Source organism: Myodes glareolus, chromosome 2 (assembly GCF_982192425.1).
Source record: "Myodes glareolus chromosome 2, mMyoGla1.1, whole genome shotgun sequence".
Classification (NCBI taxonomy): Eukaryota; Metazoa; Chordata; class Mammalia; order Rodentia; family Cricetidae; genus Myodes; species Myodes glareolus.
Window position 1 is genome coordinate 131,788,628 of NC_142027.1, and position 18,319 is coordinate 131,806,946.

The 18,319-nt window shown below is 49.2% G+C and overlaps 1 protein-coding gene across 1 annotated transcript in view; it reads right to left on the reverse strand.

Moving 5' to 3' along the window:
- Window positions 1-999: 999 nt before the first annotated feature.
- Svop (SV2 related protein) overlaps window positions 1,000-18,319 on the reverse strand; it is a 68,435-nt gene continuing 51,115 nt past the window's right edge. Inside the window, exons 9-16 of the mRNA XM_087903717.1 lie at window positions 17,051-17,179; window positions 15,822-15,895; window positions 12,097-12,173; window positions 8,116-8,223; window positions 6,502-6,613; window positions 5,299-5,380; window positions 3,909-3,998; window positions 1,000-2,476 (exon numbers count right to left, since the gene is read on the reverse strand). Coding sequence (XP_087759843.1) covers window positions 2,270-2,476; window positions 3,909-3,998; window positions 5,299-5,380; window positions 6,502-6,613; window positions 8,116-8,223; window positions 12,097-12,173; window positions 15,822-15,895; window positions 17,051-17,179 — 879 coding nt within the window. The 3' untranslated portion in view covers window positions 1,000-2,269. The remainder of the gene's footprint in view (window positions 2,477-3,908; window positions 3,999-5,298; window positions 5,381-6,501; window positions 6,614-8,115; window positions 8,224-12,096; window positions 12,174-15,821; window positions 15,896-17,050; window positions 17,180-18,319) is intronic.

Genomic DNA, 18,319 nt, shown 5'->3' on the forward strand with positions numbered 1-18,319 from the left:
AAAAAAGTTTATTCCATTTATTTGGTGTGTGTGTCGGGGGCAGGGAGAGGTCTTAAGTCAGGAGGTCTGCATAGCCAAGGCTGGATTCGAACTCACAATCTTCCTGCTTCTGTTTGTCAGGTATTAGTGTGTGGAGTGGAATCATGCTGCCCAGATAAAGCAGAATCTCTCTCTCTCTCTCTCTCTCTCTCTGTGTGTGTGTGTGTGTGTGTGTGTGTGTGTGCGCGTGCGCGTGCACGCATCTGCGTGCGTGCATATGTGAGTGTTTTGCTTTTGAGGAGGTCTTGTGAAGCTCAGTCTGGTCTCAAGCTCACTAAGTGACTGAAGATAACCTTGAACTTCTGACCCTCCTACTTCCCCCTCCCCAGTGTTGGGATTCCAGGTGTGTACTTCACTTTAAACTTGAAGTCACTTCAAGGGTTAATTATTGTTCCTTGGGTAGAAGCTACAACTCTCTCCACTGTAGCCCCAGGAGAACTCCTGCTGCAACCCCAGCTTCCTCTCCACAGGAGCTGGGTTATTTGAGGATGAAGAAGTGAAATTGGTCAGCTGGAGGGAGGGGGGAGAGGGAGGGGGAAGGAGGTAAAGACTGCTTGTTACTTAGGACAGCTGAGCTGCCCAAAAATAACTACAAGAAATTTAAAAATTCAAGGAAATGAGCTGGGCAGTGGTGGTGCCCTAGGGAGTCTGAGCAGGAAGAAGTGGGCTGGCTTGGGTTACACTGGGAAAGTCTGTCTCAAATATCAATAATAATAATAATAATAAATTTAAATGCAAATTCCAGGATGGGGTTAAAGGGGTGGCCACCAAACTGTTCCCACAAAGAGGCCACTGTGTCTCCTTCCCATTAACAGTGCTGTCTCCACCAAGCTTAGCTGGTGACTGCATCTCACAGGAGAGGAGATTGAGTCAAAGCATTTCCCTGAATGGACCACGTCCGCCAACTTTGGAGTGAACTGTCACTAGAACACCGTCCCCAACGACCAGACTTAGGCCCTGTAATGTCTGTCACCAACGTTTTAATAAGATGAATGCACAACGCACATTGACTGCTGCTTTCTGTGTGCGTCAGGTGGTAGGACGGTCTCCTCTGGCCTTTGGTGGGGCCTGTAAGCTTCCTTCCTCCCTCCGTGTGTTTCCTTCCTGAATCTCAGGGGAAGGCTCGTGGGTTCCGGAATCTGGGAGTACACGCGGACTGCCGAGATCTACCTCTGCTCCTTCTTCCTTGAGGTCAAGAAAATGGCTTCCCCTCACCTCTGACAAGGACTTTTCTGAAACTTGTGCCAGGGTGTCCTCCCAGGACACCTCTGTAGGCCAGGGCTGCTCTTGACAGAGGAACCACGAGTGAATGTGGAGGCAGGCCCAGAATGGGCAACGGACTCCTGGTCCCGCAGCGGGAACGTCCCCCTGGAGATCCCTCAGTCTGTGCAGCCATCTGTACACAGCACAGCCCTGAAGTCTGAGTAAACCAGAACTCGCCATTCAGTAGGGCTAAGAAGGGAGCCAAAGCAGAGGGCTCAGAACTCCCTCACTGTTTCAGCACACTCTGACTTTAGGCTTGAGTTTCCCCTCAGCTCGGCCTCAGTCTCCAGTTTCCAGGTCGGGGGATGGGGTAACAGCTTTCTGAGGTTATCGCCCGGTAGGCACCCAGTTCTCCTCGTCAGAGGCTTACCAGGACCCTCTGCAGCTGGGGATGGCACCTCCAAAGGGAGGGGACCAGGTGGAGGCTGCTTGGCTCAAACTCAAATGCACATTCATCTGCTAGTTCCCACCTGGAGGGACCCAGTCAAGGAAGCAGAGGGTGTCTCTGGCTCCAGAAAAGCTGCTTAAGCCAGACACTAGCTCACCTTAATTCCAAAGAAAGCCTGGGGCCAGGGTGCAGAAGATACCTACTGGACAAAATGGCAGGTGTCACAGGGGTCTGGGCCTGGACTGTATCTTTGGGTGGGCAGTGGCTCTCCAAGTGTGCGACTGGGTAACTATATGACATCTGCTCGGCTGGCCCTGAGCTTCCTGGGACCCTCCCACATTAGCAGTTTCCCCATGCAGACCCTTCCCCCACCACAGAGAAGCCCCTGGAGCGAATGCCACCCCGCCTTCCTGGGATGGGCGACCCTTGACGAACATGGCCAAACACAGTGAAGATGCAAAACCCTGTCGCTCCACATCACCCTCGTGGGTAAGTTCTTGATGTCGGCAGTGACCATAAGTGGCCCAGCTGGGCTCTGCCAGCTCCCTAGCCTCAAGACCAGCTCAACTCCCAGGGTCATTATTCCTGAGAGCCAGAGTTCGACCTGGGGACGTCTGCATTGCTGGTCCCTCGACCAACCATCTCCTGGCCCCACTCCCGGTGGCTGGACTCCTGTAGTCCTCGGCCTTTGGTCTCGATGGGCAAAAAGCAGGAGGCCACGGCAGCTAGGAGGCAACAGCCACTGTAGACGGCCAAGGTCAGGTACACAGAAGATTCCAGCATCACCTAGGGAGGGAGATGGAGATAGGTTAGAACATCTCAGAGATTCCATCTTACGCCTGTAAGAATGGCAGGGATCAAAAACACTGATGACAACTTATGCTGGAGAGGTTGTGGGGAAAAGGGAACACTCCTGCATTGCTGGTGGGAACGCAAGCTGGTACAACCCCTTTGGATGTCAGTGTGGCAATTTCTCAGGAAATTAGGAAACAACCTTCCTTAAGACCCAGTAATACTACTTTTGGATATATATTCAAAGGATGCTCAACCATGCCACAAGGACATGTGCTCAACTATGTTCATAGCAGCATTGTTTGTCATAGCCAGAACCTGGAAACAACCTAAATGCCCCTCAATCGAAGAATGGATAAGGAAAATGTGGTACATTTACACAATGGAGTACTACACAGCAGAAAAAAATAACAACATCTTGAAATTTGCAGGCAAATGGATAGAGCTAGAAAACATTATTTTGAGTGAGGTAACCCAGACCTAGAAAGATAAATATCATATGTACTCACTCATAGGTGGTTTTTAAACATAAAGCAAAGAAAACCAGCCTACTAAACACAATCCCAGAGAACCTAGACAACACAGAGGATCCTAAGAGAGACATACATAGATCATACATACACATACATACATACACACACACATACATACACACACATACATACATACACACATATACATACACACATACATACACATACATACACACATACATACATACACACATACATGCACACATACATACATACATACATACACATACATACACACATACATACATACATACATACATACACACATGCACAGCACAAATATGAGCTCAGAGGACAGCCTACAGGTGCTGGCTCTCCTTTTGCCTTGTAGGTCCCAGGTATTAAACTCAAGCCATCAGACTTGGTGATAAACATCTCTACTGCTGAGCCATCTCACTGGCCCAATTTATTTTAAGATAATTAAATTTAATGATGTGATCTACGTCTTAAAATGGATGTTCAGACATGGACATCCATGTTTAGCGGCACCCTGAGTTGCCAAGTTTGGTCACTCGCCCAAATCAGCCAATTCAGAAAGGAAGACAGACATCTGGAGCAAACTAGTGCCTGTTGTTTGTTCCTTGAGTCAATATCCCACTGTTCCTTTGGCCCCGACCTCTGCTCTCAAGCCCTCCTCCCACCTCAGCCTCCCCAAAGTAGCTGGGACCACACTCAGTGTACCCAAATTATCCTGGGCCGAATCCTCTGGTACCCACAGGGACTTCTGCACCGGAAAAGCTGAATTCTATCCCAGGCTTGTCTGAGCCCCTGTCCAATGGCCTTGGGTCCTTTATCCTTCTGAGGGTCTTCCCCCCTGGGGTGCTGGGAAATGCCGTCCACTCCGTAGGGCACAGATGGCCACCTCCTGGATCTGTATTTGGGGCAACACTTGCCTGAGCAATGAACGGAGTAATGAGAGCGCCCACTCTCGCCATGCCGCTGCAGGTGCCCAGGCCCAGGGCCCGCGTCGCCGTGGGGTACACCTGGAATGCCAGCGTGTTTGTCAGTAAACATCAGGAAGGATGCTGAAATCCCTTACCCCTCCCACTCAGGACAGATGGGGATGGGCAAAGGAGGTGGGAGCTCCACCCAAGTCCGAGATCACGAGGGTGGCTGTGGGCAGGATCCCACCTCCCTCACTGGTTTTCACTCCCGGCAGGTATTCAGCAGTTGGGTTTTCTAGTTAACAATGGTGAGTGGCGGGATGTACACAGAGTGCTTGCCTGGCATGGTGAGGCCCTGGATTCTATCCCAGTCCAGTGGGAAAAGACATGCAGTTCAGTAGAGAGTACTGGACCATATATAATAGACAATAGACACACGTAATTACTGATTATATATAGGTGTCTAGCTTATGGCTGGCACTCAAAATAAAATGATAAAGAGATTTATGTTACAGTTCTGTTTTTCTCTGCTGGAGAGCTTCAAGAGTTCCAAGCTGAACTCCGCAATGGCCGCTGTCTTGTAGGTGCCGACCTGGGCTTATTTCAGCTACACCACATGCGCCTTCTGCTCCTCCCAAGCTAATCTAATGGATGGCATCCCGAGACACTTCTGTGTGTTCTGTCTTGAGTGGCTTCATTCTGTTGGAAAAGCTGTTGGCCCTCCCACACCTGTGTCTGGTTTTCTATACTAATTTTGTTTGTGTGTGCCCTAAGAGGCCAGAAAAGGCCATCAGAACCCCTGCAGCTGGAGTTTATAGGCAGTTGTGAGCTGCCCAGTGTGGATGCTGGGAATCGAACCCACGTCCTCTAGAAGGCCAGTTTGTCCTCTTAGTCACTGAGCCAAGGTCATCACCTATCCAATTAATTATTCACGGTCACCAATAGCCAACCGACTGAAGTTTAACTAGGCTTAGAGAACCTGAAGAGTTTTTTTTTTAACTCTCTTTTTATTTTCCTTTCTTTCTTTCTTTCTTTCTTTCTTCCTTTCTTTCTTTCTTTCTTTCTTTTTCTTTCTGTACTGGGGCTCAAATCCAGGGCCTTGAGTAAGAAAGGCAAACCCTTTAGCACTGAGCTGCATGCCCAGCTCACAAATACTGCAGAAGGCTGTCTCCAGGAAGGGGGGATGTGGGCCCCACCCCATTCCCTTTGGCTCTATACACTTAGGAAACCTCTGGGATGCTTACACTGAGCTTAAAAACTGGATGAGCAGAAAAAAAGAATGATTGTGAAATAAGTGGAAGTGATGAGGGGCCACGGTGGCCACCCAGACCTAAGATAATTGATATTCTGGTCAACAACACCCCCAGGTACCCACCCCACTTTCGGGCACCTCTCTTACCTCAGGCGTATAAACGTAGGCTGCTTGGAAGCCTCCGGAAATAAATGCTCTTGCAATGAAGAGTAAGAGGGTGAGCACATTTCTAGGGAGGAGAAGACAGCAGGTGAGGGTTTTTCCTGTCTCGTTCTCACCGCACGATCCACCTTCTCAGGAAGAATCAACAGTGAATTGGCAAAGGTCCCCCACCCAGCACCTCTGAGTGCTGCACTGAAGCTCAGTCTTACAGTACACTGCTCTCCACCCAGCAGCCCCGCTGGCAGATGGGGACGGCGTGGGGAAATGGTCTGAGTGGCTGAAATCCAGAACTAAGGCTCAGTGACAGAGCACTTGTCTAGCATTGGTGAGGCCTGGGTTCTAGCAGGACTGTATCTGGCATTCTGCGGACATTCCAGCTCCCTAACTGTTTGCTCTGTGGTTCTCCTTGATGATCCAGACTACCAACCCATCAGAGTCTAAGTCCCATCTCCCCCCGATCCTGTGGTCCACTGGTTCCTTGTCGGGATTGGTCTGGGGCACGTCTATATTCAGGGGCTCTTAGGAGTTGGAAAGCTAGAGATTGTATCTTCAGTAGGGTGTGTTTGAAAAAGGTCTGTTTCCATCAAACCTATCACTGTAAAGCATGCACAGCTCCTCTGGCCACACTCTTGTTTGGGATTGTCAGGGTGAGGTAGTTTGAATGAGAACAGCCCCCATAGGCTCATAGATTTGGATGCGTAGTCACCAGGGTGTGGCGCGACTTGAGAAAGGATTAGGAGGTGTGGTTGTGTTGGAAGAAGTGTGTCCCTAGGGGTGGGCTGTGAGTTTTCAAAGCCTAAGTCAGGCCCAGCATCTCTTTCTCTTCCTGCTGTCTGCAGAGCCAATAGAAAACTCTCAGCTGCTTCTCCAACACCTTGTCCGTCTGCATGCCATCGTGTTTCTTGCCATGATGATAATGAACTAAACCTCTGAACTAAACTGCAAGCCAGCCCCAATGAAATGTTTTCATTTATAAGAGTTGCTGTGGTAATGATATCACTTCACAGCAATAGCAGCACTGACCAAGACACATGGGAACTCTAAACTTGAAGTTCAGAGAAATAGAACTGAGACCCATGGTCCCCTACTGCACCACAGAGGCTTTGACCTTTAGCCCACCCATCTGCCCGTCATGAAGCACCATGAGCCTGAATCCTGGTGAGGGGCTGGGGTTCCCCTGATACCCACCTTCCAATGCAGACAAACAGTAGGAGGCTGCAGAGGGAGAAGACAAGGAAACACAAGGCCATGGTCTTCTTGCGGCCCAGGCGGTCAATGACCCACAAAGTCACAAGGACGCCTACCGGGAGAGCAGGGACATGGTAGGCAGTTTATCAAGTGGTTCCTAATCACCCACCCCATGTAGTCCTCCACCCCTGAGAGTGAAAGAGCCGAGCCAAATCCATGAACTCCAGTTCTGTCCCAGCCAAGCTTCTAGACAATACGGCAGACTCCAGACCAGCGCCTGCTGCATGTGTTAGAGTCAGTGAAGCAGGGGACCTGGGAAGTCACAGCAACCAGGAGACAAGTGTGTACTATTTCAGGTCTCTAAGGGAAAGGGTGGTGTGTTGCTAAAAGCAAAGAGGCAACTGATACAGGCATCGCAGGAGCCTGAGTGATGGCATCCACTGTGATCAGGCAGCAGGAGTCCAGGCTTGGAGGCACACCTAGTTGGGTTCAAAGGACTCCTGTTTATTCTAACCTGCCATATAACCAGAGCCCATCTTCCCTGAGCCTCAGGTTCTTTATCTAGAAACGGGAGTGGATCACCTTGGCACGGTGTTAAGGTTTGGAAGTTTGATGCCCCCACCACCAGGTCTTTTCCAGTGCATCCGGTGATGGGGGAGAAATCTCCAGGGCTCCCATCTCTGTGCAAGCCCTGACTGTCATTACAAGATCGTTTATACAACCAATAACCTTAGAGGGTAAGGACACTGTCCCCTCTGGAGCAATGACAGAAGGTTCTGGAAGTCAGTTATAAAGTCCTGTGCACCCCGAGCTTGAGGTTCCTTGGCTGTGGTTTGGACATGGTTTGTGTGTGTCCCCGAAGAATCATGTGTTGGGAGCTTGGCCCTCAGTGCAGTGATGTCAAGAGGTAATGGAAGGTGGGTATGGCCCTGTCTCTGTTTCTTGTCTCTCCTCTCATGGGCTCCCACTACAGGGCTACTACCATCCCCTGGGAGGCTCTGGTTAGAGCTGAGCCAATGCTGGCACCCTGCCCGTTAGCTTCAGAACTGTGCACTAAATACACTCCCCCCCTTTAGTTTTTCGAGGCAGGGTTTCTCTGTAGCTTTGGAGCCTGTCCTAGAACTCGCTCTGTAGATCATGCTGGCCTTGAACTCACAGAGATCCTCCTGAGTGCTGAAATTAAAGGCGCATGCCACCACCGTCCAGTCTAACTACACTTCTTTATAAAGGACATAGCCTTAGGTATTTCATTGTCATAACGGGGAAGAGAGTCCTATACACCTGTGCTGCATATCTTCCGCCTGGGCCTTCCTCATCATGGGTGCAAACTGGCGCAGTGGGCCCTGCCGTCAATATTTGACCCTTGCTGCAGTGCCGAATTGCAGTAGGGTTCTTGTGACAGGGTGTGGCTGCTTGCTCCAATAGCCCAGGAGCCTTGCCCTTTTAACAGAATGCTTGATGCTAGGCAACCTGACTTGTTAGCCTTCTCTCAGGCCAATCACAAGTGTTTGTAATGTGTAGCAAAGGGCTGGGAAAACACTCAGGCATGCTTTTCTTTCTTTCTTTTTTTTTTTAACCCTAAACAGATGGTAGGCTTTCCTGCCCCAGCCTCACCTGGGAACTCAGACAGCGTAGTCCACAGTAGGTCCATGTAATCCTCCTTGCTCAGGTACTCACAAGCCAAGCTGCACTTGGCTTCCACCGCCTTCTTCCGGCTGGAGACTAGGGTGGGGAGAGAGGAGCAGGGATGGTCACACAATTTTGTACCATGGCTTCCTGTACCCTAGCCCTTTGTTGTGGAAATGACTTTAACTGTGTAAAGAAGAGTTGCATCTGTTTATGCTGTGGAATGTTACTTTAACTGTGCAAAGGTCTGTTACCTTTGTTTATGCTGCATTGTTTAATTATGTAAAGATGTGTTGCATTTGTTTCTCCTTGCCTGCCTAAGGCACCTGATGGTCTAATAAAAAGCTAAACAGCCGACAGCTAGGCAGAACCAGAATTAAGTAGGAGGAGAAATCTAAGGCAAGAGGAGAACAAGAGGAAGAAGAGAGAAAGGGGAAAAAACGAGGGAGACAGCCGGGGCCAGCCAGCAGATGTGGAGTAGGACATGCAGAAAGAAAGGTAAAAAGCCCTGAGTCAAAGGGTGGATGAAGAGAAGCAGGTCAATTTAAGTTAAAGAAAAAGAAAAACTAGCCAGAAATAAGCATAAGCTAAGACCCAGCAGGCATAGCCAACAATAAGTTCCGTGTCATGATTTGGGAGCTGGTTAGTGGTCCAAAAGAAAAAACTTGGTACATTCCTTCTTGTCTGTAAATGTTGGACTGGGTAACTGACTGTAAAAGTTTATAGTCTTGACAGATGGTGGTGGTGCATGCCTTTAATACCAGCACTTGGGAACAGAGGCAGGGGGATCTCTACGAGTTCTAGGCCAGCCTGGTCTACAGAACGAGTTCTGGGACAGTCAGGGCTACACGGAGAAACACTGTCTTTATGAAACAATAACAAAAACATTTCCAGTCTCCAGGGCTTGGGGCTTGCAGAGGTTTGGATCTGAGACAGCACAGAAAGAGCCGGGAGACGGGCTCAGGAGTGAACCCCTCGCACCCTACTTCCGCACACTGGTGAATTTTTATGTATTTTCTCCTATTTGGGATAGGCTGTGGAAGCATGGGGGGGAGGTAGACTGCTTAGCCATTAGCGCCTTCCCAGAGCCACTGCGTTTCCTCAGAGCCTGCTCAAGCAGGCAGCACCCGCTAAGGCGACTGCTCATTTCTGCCACGGGATGATGACCCCCTCCACGTACTTAGCCTCCCCAGATTGCCTGCTCCCACCACATCATGGTGTATCGGGAAAACCCACAGAGATTAAGGCCTCTTCAGGAAAACTCCACAGGGATTAAAGTTTCTTCAGGGAAGTCCTGATCGGTCCTGAAATTCTCATCCTTTCTCCTCCCACACCTTAACTGCGGAATAACCCCCCACCCCAACAAGATGACCCATAAAATGAGCTATCTAAAAGTCCCCCCGTGTGGATGCACCCCTCCCTCTCCTGAGAACCTCATACTACCTTGGGGTACATACCAGGATCCTCAACACACCCCAGCTCTCATATCACACCAAATCATCTGAAATACTGTGCGGCATGAACAAGATTCAGGCTTCGCCTGGCCTCTGGAAAGGACTCCCAGACTGCTGCTCTCCAAAGGCCCAGCCACCGTGTCTTCTACTGTCATTCACAACTGGATCTTTGCTGGTTTACCCCAGCAAAAAATATTTACACACACACACACACACACACACACACACACACACACGCACGCACGCACACACATACGCACATGTGCACACACATGCACACACGCACGCACACACACGCACATGCACGCACATGCTTGCACTTCTTGTGCAGGGCTACTAGGTATGGCAGAATTGCGTAGCTCTGGAAGCTGGAAACATCTTCTATGTAGCTCTTGACAGAAAAGACTCCCGACCTCCGCCTTCTCTCTGTGCTCAATGCCCACTGTCTGAGGGCTGTCCCCTCTGCTCAGTCAGTACCAACCCCCCACAACCAGATCTGCAGTTGGGGTGCATCTACAGAGCTTAGTTTCTCAATAACACCCCCAGTTACCATGAGGCGCTACCATCTAAGACCTGTAATGAATGAATAATTTGATGAATTGTGCTGGACAGACTGAACCCAGCACCTCAGGGCTTGCTAAGGGCATACTTTACCACTGGGGTCCCCTCCCAGCACCCAGCATATGAAACTGTCACCCATGGCCCCTTAGGTTTTACAATCAAACCCTGAAGAAGCTTGGTTTTTTTCCCCAATGTCAGAATCCCAGCGTTGCCTTCAGATAGAACCACCTGAAAAGTTGTGCACCTGCATGTGCACATTTCTCTTTCTTTAATTTGTCTGGTGGTCCCTGCTTCAAAATATAATTCCCTGGGGAGCTTTTAAACCTGACTAATGCGTGAGCCTCACCCGTGCTGATTAAATTGGTCTGGAGAGGATTTAAATGGCGCTGGCATCACGCCAAAGTTCCTGGGGTGGGGGTGTGGATCAGCCGGTAGATCCTTGCCTAGGAAGCAGGAAGCCCTGGGTTCTGTCCACGGTGGGAACTCCCGTTGTGGGGCAGGGATGGAGCTCTGTCCTTGTTCTCACGGGAGAAGGGCACATTGGCCACGGCCCAGGATCACATGCATAGAACCGGGAATTGGGTTTGGGGCCCTTTGTGGGCGGGGATAATTTGGAAAGACTGCTTTGGCTCTGTGCGGTCCTTGCCTTAGAGGCCCCTAGTGACGGAAGCTGCAGCTCTGGGAGGGGTCCAGGACACCCCGACCCATCGTTGAGCTATCCAGGCTTTCCTTGTCACACTTGTGGGGCAACTGTTGCTCCTCTGTGAGCTCCAGCCTCCGTACCAAATAGAGCCCTAGTCTAAGGGACAGAACCTAACCCAGGGAGATTCATGGAAACATAATGCATTCGGTTTTGTAGAACACGGTTTTCTCCAATTTCACAACAGCTTTTCCCCCTCTTTTTCTTTCTTTCTTTTCCTCTTTCCTTCCTTCTTTTCTTTTTTAGAGACACAGCTTCCCTGTGTAGCCCTGGCTATCATGAAACTCACTCTGTAGACCAGGCTGGCCTTGAGCTCAGAGATCCACCTGCCTCTGCCTCCTGAGTGCCGGGGTTAAAGGAGTGTGCCATCACCGCTCGGCTACACAACTGTTCTTAAAAGCCCAGTAGGAGGCTGTGTGTGGTGGCACACGTCTTTAATCCCAGCACCCAGGGAGGCAGATCTCTGTGAGTTTGAGGTCAGCCTGGTCAACGTAGAGAGTTTCAGGCTAGCTAAGGCTATATAGTGAGACCTTACCTAAACAATAAAAAGTCTACTAGGGAACTAAGCATGGTGGTACATTCCCACAACCCAGCATTTATCCAAGTGGATGTGCTTGCCCGCAACCTAGTACTTAGGAGGCTGAGACAAGAGCCTTGTGAGTTTGAGGCCAGCCTCTGCCAAAAAAAAAAAAAAAAAAAAAGCCTGGTGGTGGTGGTGGCTCAGGTCTTTAATCCCAGCACTCAGGGAGGCAGAGGCAGGCGGAGCTCTGTGAGCTTGAAGCCAGCCTGGTCTACAGAGTGAGTTCCAGGACAGCCAGAGATTACACAGAGAAACCCTGTCTCAAAAAAAAAATGGATCTTTATTTCATTTATTTAGTTAGTCATTTTGGTGGTGGGGAATGGACCCAGGATGCCACACGTGCTAAGTGGGCACGCCCCATTAGCTCCTCAGGTCTCTTGGCAGAGATGAACATTTCCGTGACACCCCTTCAGTGCAGACAGATTGCTCTTTCCTTAAGGGAGACTGACCAGTGACACCTCAGTTTATCAGCAACTGCTGCCAGCTTCAGAGCTCGCGCCCTGACTTAGGGTGGGACTGGGCACGTGCCATCCCCGTCATCACAAAATCGCCCAGAGTCTTGGGAACTTGGAATTTATGCCACGGTGGTGATGGCAAGACCTAGGAGGGGGAGAGTATGTGGCTGTGTTCACGTGGGGTGGGGGGCAGTAAAGGGGGAGGGGAGGGATACTCACTGCTGCAGACATCTCCCGCCTGGAAGAGTTCCGTGGTGAGCAGAACCAAGCCGTAATAAGAAAAGGCATTGGAAAACCTGTGGAGGGAAAGCCAGGATGGAGACATCAGAGAGGCACAAGGCTCCTTCCAGCTTCGGGAGGCTATTCCTTCACCAGTCTCGGCAGACTCTTGGAGCCTTGTGGGGACCCTGAGCAGGGAGATGGCTGGCAAAAAGCATCATGACAGGAGAGAGGGACATGATTCTGTGTTCTTGGAAGGACCAAGATGGACTGTGTGGCATCCCTAGACAGACAGCGTGGCATTCCCGCTGGCATCTCAGGGGCTTCTGGGCTAACACAGAGGGGTGAGGCGCGCATCCTGACCAGCAGGAATGAACGCCACCAAAAACGAGAATTCCTTCCCTGGTCACGTCTTTATTCGGAGCCCTTTGATTGAGGAAAATTGGGGGAAGGGAAGATAGAGCAGGGACGAGAGAAAGCTTAGAGAGAGGAAGTAGAGTCCCGAGGCAGCTGCTTTTAAACGGTGGAGAGGCTTGAACGCTGTCCTGATTGGTTAATGCCATTCTGCTGGTCTGAGCATGTGCAGGCAAGGGTGCAGGCAAGGGTGCTCAGCCCCACGTGGCTACCTCCAAACTGCAGGACCACCTGTGCCTCCAGGTGGCTCCCAACAGAGGGGCTAACACGATTTTTAGAATTTCAGACTGCAATGACACTTCTTCCCTCCTGCGGACCTCGGGTTTGCATTTAGAGTGTACAGAACTAGAATATTTGTAAAGACAGCCATGATGGAACTCAGACACAACCAGAGACTGAAGGTGAACCTCCCATATTACAGCAAGGCTGTCAAGCAGCTACTTTTTCTTTTTCTTTTTCTTTTTTTAGATTAAGTAACTTGCATTTATTAAGTACCTTTTATATGCAAGGCATTGCAACAGGATTTTCCTGTATATGGTATATCATTAAATGCACTGATATTTCAGAGGGTCTTGGTTGGAACTTCGTGCAGTCTTGGATTTGAGAAGGGACAGTCAGCACTCAGAAGACATGAGTTCCCTAGTGATCCATGACCCACATGGACTCTTACATTTGGGTCTGTGCTACGAGTACACACAGTCACATACAGGACAAGTAAAAGTAAAAAGAGTACACTGTAAATCTTCAAAAATAATTCAGTTTTTTTTATTTAGAAATTAGCAGAGATATGATGCCTAACACTAATAATTCTCCCGTGCTACAGGGTTTAAATATTCGAGAATACTAAACTGTCTTTTCCTTCCTATCCAGAACAGAAAGCCAGCTTTGTGCTCCTTCTTCCTGCCTTGGGTAAAGCTGCTGCTCAAACAGTCCCCTCCCCCACTTCCCAAGACAAAGAGCAGGGCTTTGCTTTTGCCTTCAGCAACCAAGTCTTTCTGCAATGGCCCTCTCTTCACTTTCAGGCTTACTGCTCTTGCCTGGCTATGGTTATAGGGATCTTCTTCCTGTTTGCCCAGACTCTAGCCCAGTGGTTCTGAACCTTCCTAATCTATGTCCCTTCCGTACAGTTATGGTTGGGGTGGCAAGCAGCAACTTCTATGGTTCAGTCAGTCCGACTAAAGCAGAGCTGTTTTGATTGGTTAAAATGCCATTTCCTTCCTCCTCTACATCTTTTTAGACGATCCTGTGTTCTTGATCACCGTAACTTCAAGCATAACATTCCCGTGTTATGTTACATGTAAGTGTCAGACCTAGAAGATGGTGGGGGAGGTTCTCATGTGGTCCGTGATGGCTAGTGTTATCAAAGGCTTCTCCCACCAGAACTGCTGTCCCGTCACCTGACAACCATCCTCTTGTCTGCTCAGTCTCATTTGTCAGATCTTAGGCCTGAGTCTCCTAGTGCACTGGGATGTAAATCAACACTTGGCCTCCACTTGCACAGAACGTGATGCTGGCTCAACACGGGGAAATATAAAATGAAGTTGCCAGGAACAAACAAAATGCCATGGTGAAGATTCTAGAAGGCTGACAGAACGGTTATGGGCATTGAGCATTGCATGCTCAGTCAGAATTCTCTTGGGTTGTCTTAATAGCCACGTATTGGTGATCTTCACCTGACCCAGCAGCCTTCACCTAGCAAGTAAAACCGTCGGAATGTGTTAACTTGGCAGACCACTCACTTCCGCCAAATACATAAATAAATGCTGAAGGAAAAAGGAAAAGAAAAACCAAAAATGTCATCGGGTTGCAGTAACCAAGACCGGCAAGTAGAGTCTTGGGCAAATGCCCTGCTTTGCGCCTTTCCTCTCTCGGTGACAGTAGTTCTTTATTTAAAGACATGGGGATACATCATAATTGCTTCCAAATAAACTGTTCTCTTGGAGGTACAAACTGGGTTTGACATTGACAGGATTAAAATTAGCCTCTCACGAATTGCTTTTGAGATTCAAATTCAATCCAAGTGAATTACAGATTCTTTAAAAATTATTTAATTTTTTTCTTCTAGGTTATAAATTCTTAAAGGTTGGTGTTTTGATTCTGTCCAACTCCCCTTTCTAAAATCCTATGGGTGTCACTTGGAACTGTGCACACAGCGGGCATTTAATAAGTGCTTGGTGAACTGATTCAGCTCTTAGGAATGTGGAGGCAGAACTCAAGCCTGGCTCCGTGCTACCAAGCCTTTCTTCCCTCTTCCCTGTAATCGACCATGCTGGGAACACCTCTCTCATAATCAATGCCTCTGTTCAAAGGTGAACAGGAAGGCTGGAACCAGGTTAAAAATAGAACTCAAATCCTCCAGCCACACAGAGCCTTGTGCTGGCGCTGCTGCAGGCAAGATCTGGAAGAGAAGAATGGCTGCAATTGCACTTGCTACAAAGACGAAATAATTACTCTCTGCACTTGCCTCCCTGCCAGTCTCCTCCCAAAACTCTCACTCAAGCAAAATTAAACCAGGCAAGAATGGAGGGGGTCCATGAATGGCTGTGTTGGTCACGTCTTAGTTTTCAAAGGATGAGCTGTGTACCACCAGTGGTAGCTGAGGCAGAAGGTGCGGAGAAGAGGCCCTGGCCGGTGTAAACAGTGGCTTCCTGCAAAAAGTTCCGTTGGAAGTTTTCTTTCCGTTCCTTTGGTTGCATCAACCTCATCATGTGCTCCTGGCTCCTGAGCATCTGCCCTTACCACAGCCGCCCTTCTGGTACACAGGCTCAGTGTCTGGGCACACCAGACACCCTGTCTCTGGTACACAGGCTCAGTGCCTGGGCACACCAGATACCCTGTCTCTGGTACACAGGCTCAGTGTCTGGGCACACCAGACACCCTGTCTCTGGTACACAGGCTCAGTGCCTTGGCACACCAGCCACACAGATACTTTACTGAATCTACCTTTGAGAGCTTCATTAGGGATGGCTTGCAACTCAAGCATTTTCTCGAAGAGCAGAAATAGAAATGCCTCCCTTCAAACCACTTATCTGAGTAGCTCCACGTCCAGTCTGAAGTGTGAAGAAGTGAACAGCCCACCTGTCCTTAACGCAGATGGGGTGAGCACCAAGGGAAAGACCCTGCTTTGATTTATAATGGTGAGAAAGACTGGGGCAGACACCTGATGTCACCTTTGGGTGACCCATACATACATATGCATATACGTATGTGCAAACATTCGTAAATACACACTGCACACACACATTCAAAACAAATAAATAAATCTCAAGTCCCAAGCAGTGTACTATGAGTGGGTGGTCAGCAGCTCTTACCATATAAACCACAGCAGGAGAGTTGTCCAGCGAAAGTGGGGTGTAAAAAGATCCCTCATTTTGCCTCTGTCTTCCTGTTTCAAGACAAGGACATGTGGGTTATTGGCTAGCTCCCAGTGCACAGGGACCTTGGCTGGAGGCCTGATTCTCTGTGTCTCTCTCTCTCACACACACACATACACACGCAGATAGATATACAGACACACACACACACTCACAGAGACACACAGATACACAGACACAGAGGCACAAACACATATAGACATATACAGACACACAGAGACACACACAGATGCACACATGCACACACATGTATACATGCACGTGTGCGCGCACACATACACACACACACACACACACACACACACACACACACACTGCTAATGGCATAGCCAGGGGTAGAGAACACAAGCTTGTTAAGTCAAGATTCATCCCATTCCTTCCTGCTGAGACCCTAGCAGGCCAGGGCCATGATTACCACAGGCCAGAACCATTCTGTGCCTCCAGCATGGAGCAGGAGGTAGACCCCCAAGGTGGGCACCATCTGGCCCCTGGGTTTGTTTCAGTGTAAGGGGTATGAAATCATTCCACACTTATACAGCCAATTCCTGTTCAGAGGCAACACAGGGCATCTGCGGAGAGACAACTCAACATAGGCCACTCTGCCCAAAGACTGACTATCTAATTTGTCAATTCCACAAAAATTTAAAGAATTTACTAGTATTAATTTTTTTTTCAAATCTTTGCTTAACAATTGCTCTTTTTAAAAATTGAGCTGGGAGCGAAACAGAAGCAGAAGCAGTTATAAACGCACTGGCTGGCGGGACAACTCCCTAATCGCTGCCTACATTCTCTGGCAGGAGTTCAGAATTTGGCAGTCAAGCTGCCAATTGGAATTGCCAAACTCCCTTTACCAGTTCCACATTAGATTTCCAGTTCATGTACACAGACATGCACAAACACAAATGCAGGCCATGCCAGGATCTGCACTCACCCACACATGTGCTCACACTTGCATGCCAGCCTCATGCAATCAATTCCTTGTATGCACACACACACATGTGCCCACACATAGCATGCCAGCCTCATGCAATCACCTCCTTGCACAATACACACATGTGCTCACACATGCATGCCAGCCTCATGCAATCACTTCCTTGCTTCTCTCTCTCTCTCTCTCTCTCTCTCTCTCTCTCTCTCTCTCTCTCTCTCTCTCTCTAGACACTGACCTGTCTGGAGATGATGAGCTTCCCCAGAGGCATGGGGGCTCCATTTTCCGTTGCTATCCGCTTTAAGGTGGCAATTGCCTTCTCCTGGTTCCCAGACAGCACGTCATACCTGGCACTCTCTGGCAGCCACTGAGGGGACAGGCGATCCAGGTGTGCTGGTTAGTGAGGAGCAGCACTCTCTGCAGGCCACCCTCCCTCGTCTGTGTGGGAGTCTGAGAGTTAAGTCTCTGGAGTTAGAGTCCTGGCTTTGAATGCTGGCTCCTCTGTGTGCTACATGGCTATAGGGTCCTGTGCGGTGAGGTCACCTCCCTGTGCCTCTGTTTCTTCCTTCAGACCTTCAGGTGTTCAGAGGGTTAAATGGGAGAACAGAAGCAGAGAGCTTGGCGAAAGGTTGGCGTGGGTTCATGTAACTGTCATTGCTGTCCTGGTTGCTTTTAGAGTGGGGGGGGGTAGGGTAAATAATGACACCATCAAAAACCTCCCCTCAACTCTCGAGAGACTCTGCCTTCGTGGGCTTAGCATCATCTTGTAAACTAAGTCTGAGAGAGAAGTCGGGAGTTTAAAGCCCAATGGAGCCCCAGCCCCAAGTGCATTAAGTGCATGCCAGTGAAGGGAGGATAGCGGTTTGTACAACCACTGACATCATAGAAACCGTGGGGCTGGAACCCAGCCAGTTCAAATAAGGTCTGGTATTTGGAAAATCAGCTGGCCTCTGGAATTCAGTTTTCTCATTAGTAAAATGAGGACATAGCAGAGTTTGAGGTCCACCAAAATTCATGTCATTGTGTGGAATTCTCCATGGAAATGGCCGCCTAGCCACAGACTACATCTCCTAGCTTCCCTAGCAACTAGGTGAGCCCACAAGACTAACAATCATCAAGGTAAGCAGACATTAAAGGAGCAAGGGTGTGAGCCTCCACTTTGTTCCCCTCCCACACCCCTGACTCTAAGTGACCTAGGGGATGGCTGAACCATAGGTTGCAAAAAAACAAAACTACATAAAAAATATCAAAGCTTGGGCTGAGATTCCCTCATGAGAACCAGAATACTCGTTCTAGACTGTTCAGTTGCAAAGAAGCAACCTCCTTCTGCATTGAGCTACTGAGCTAGTGGCTTTGTCACAAGAACAAATGTCACCCTAACTAACAAGGGCTTCATCACAGCCCTTCCCCATGTGGTTATGGGGAGAAAGAAAAGTAAATGTGTGTGAGTAGCCTAGCACACAGGTTCCCTCACAGCCTCTCTCCGTGTGTGTGTGTGTGTGTGTGT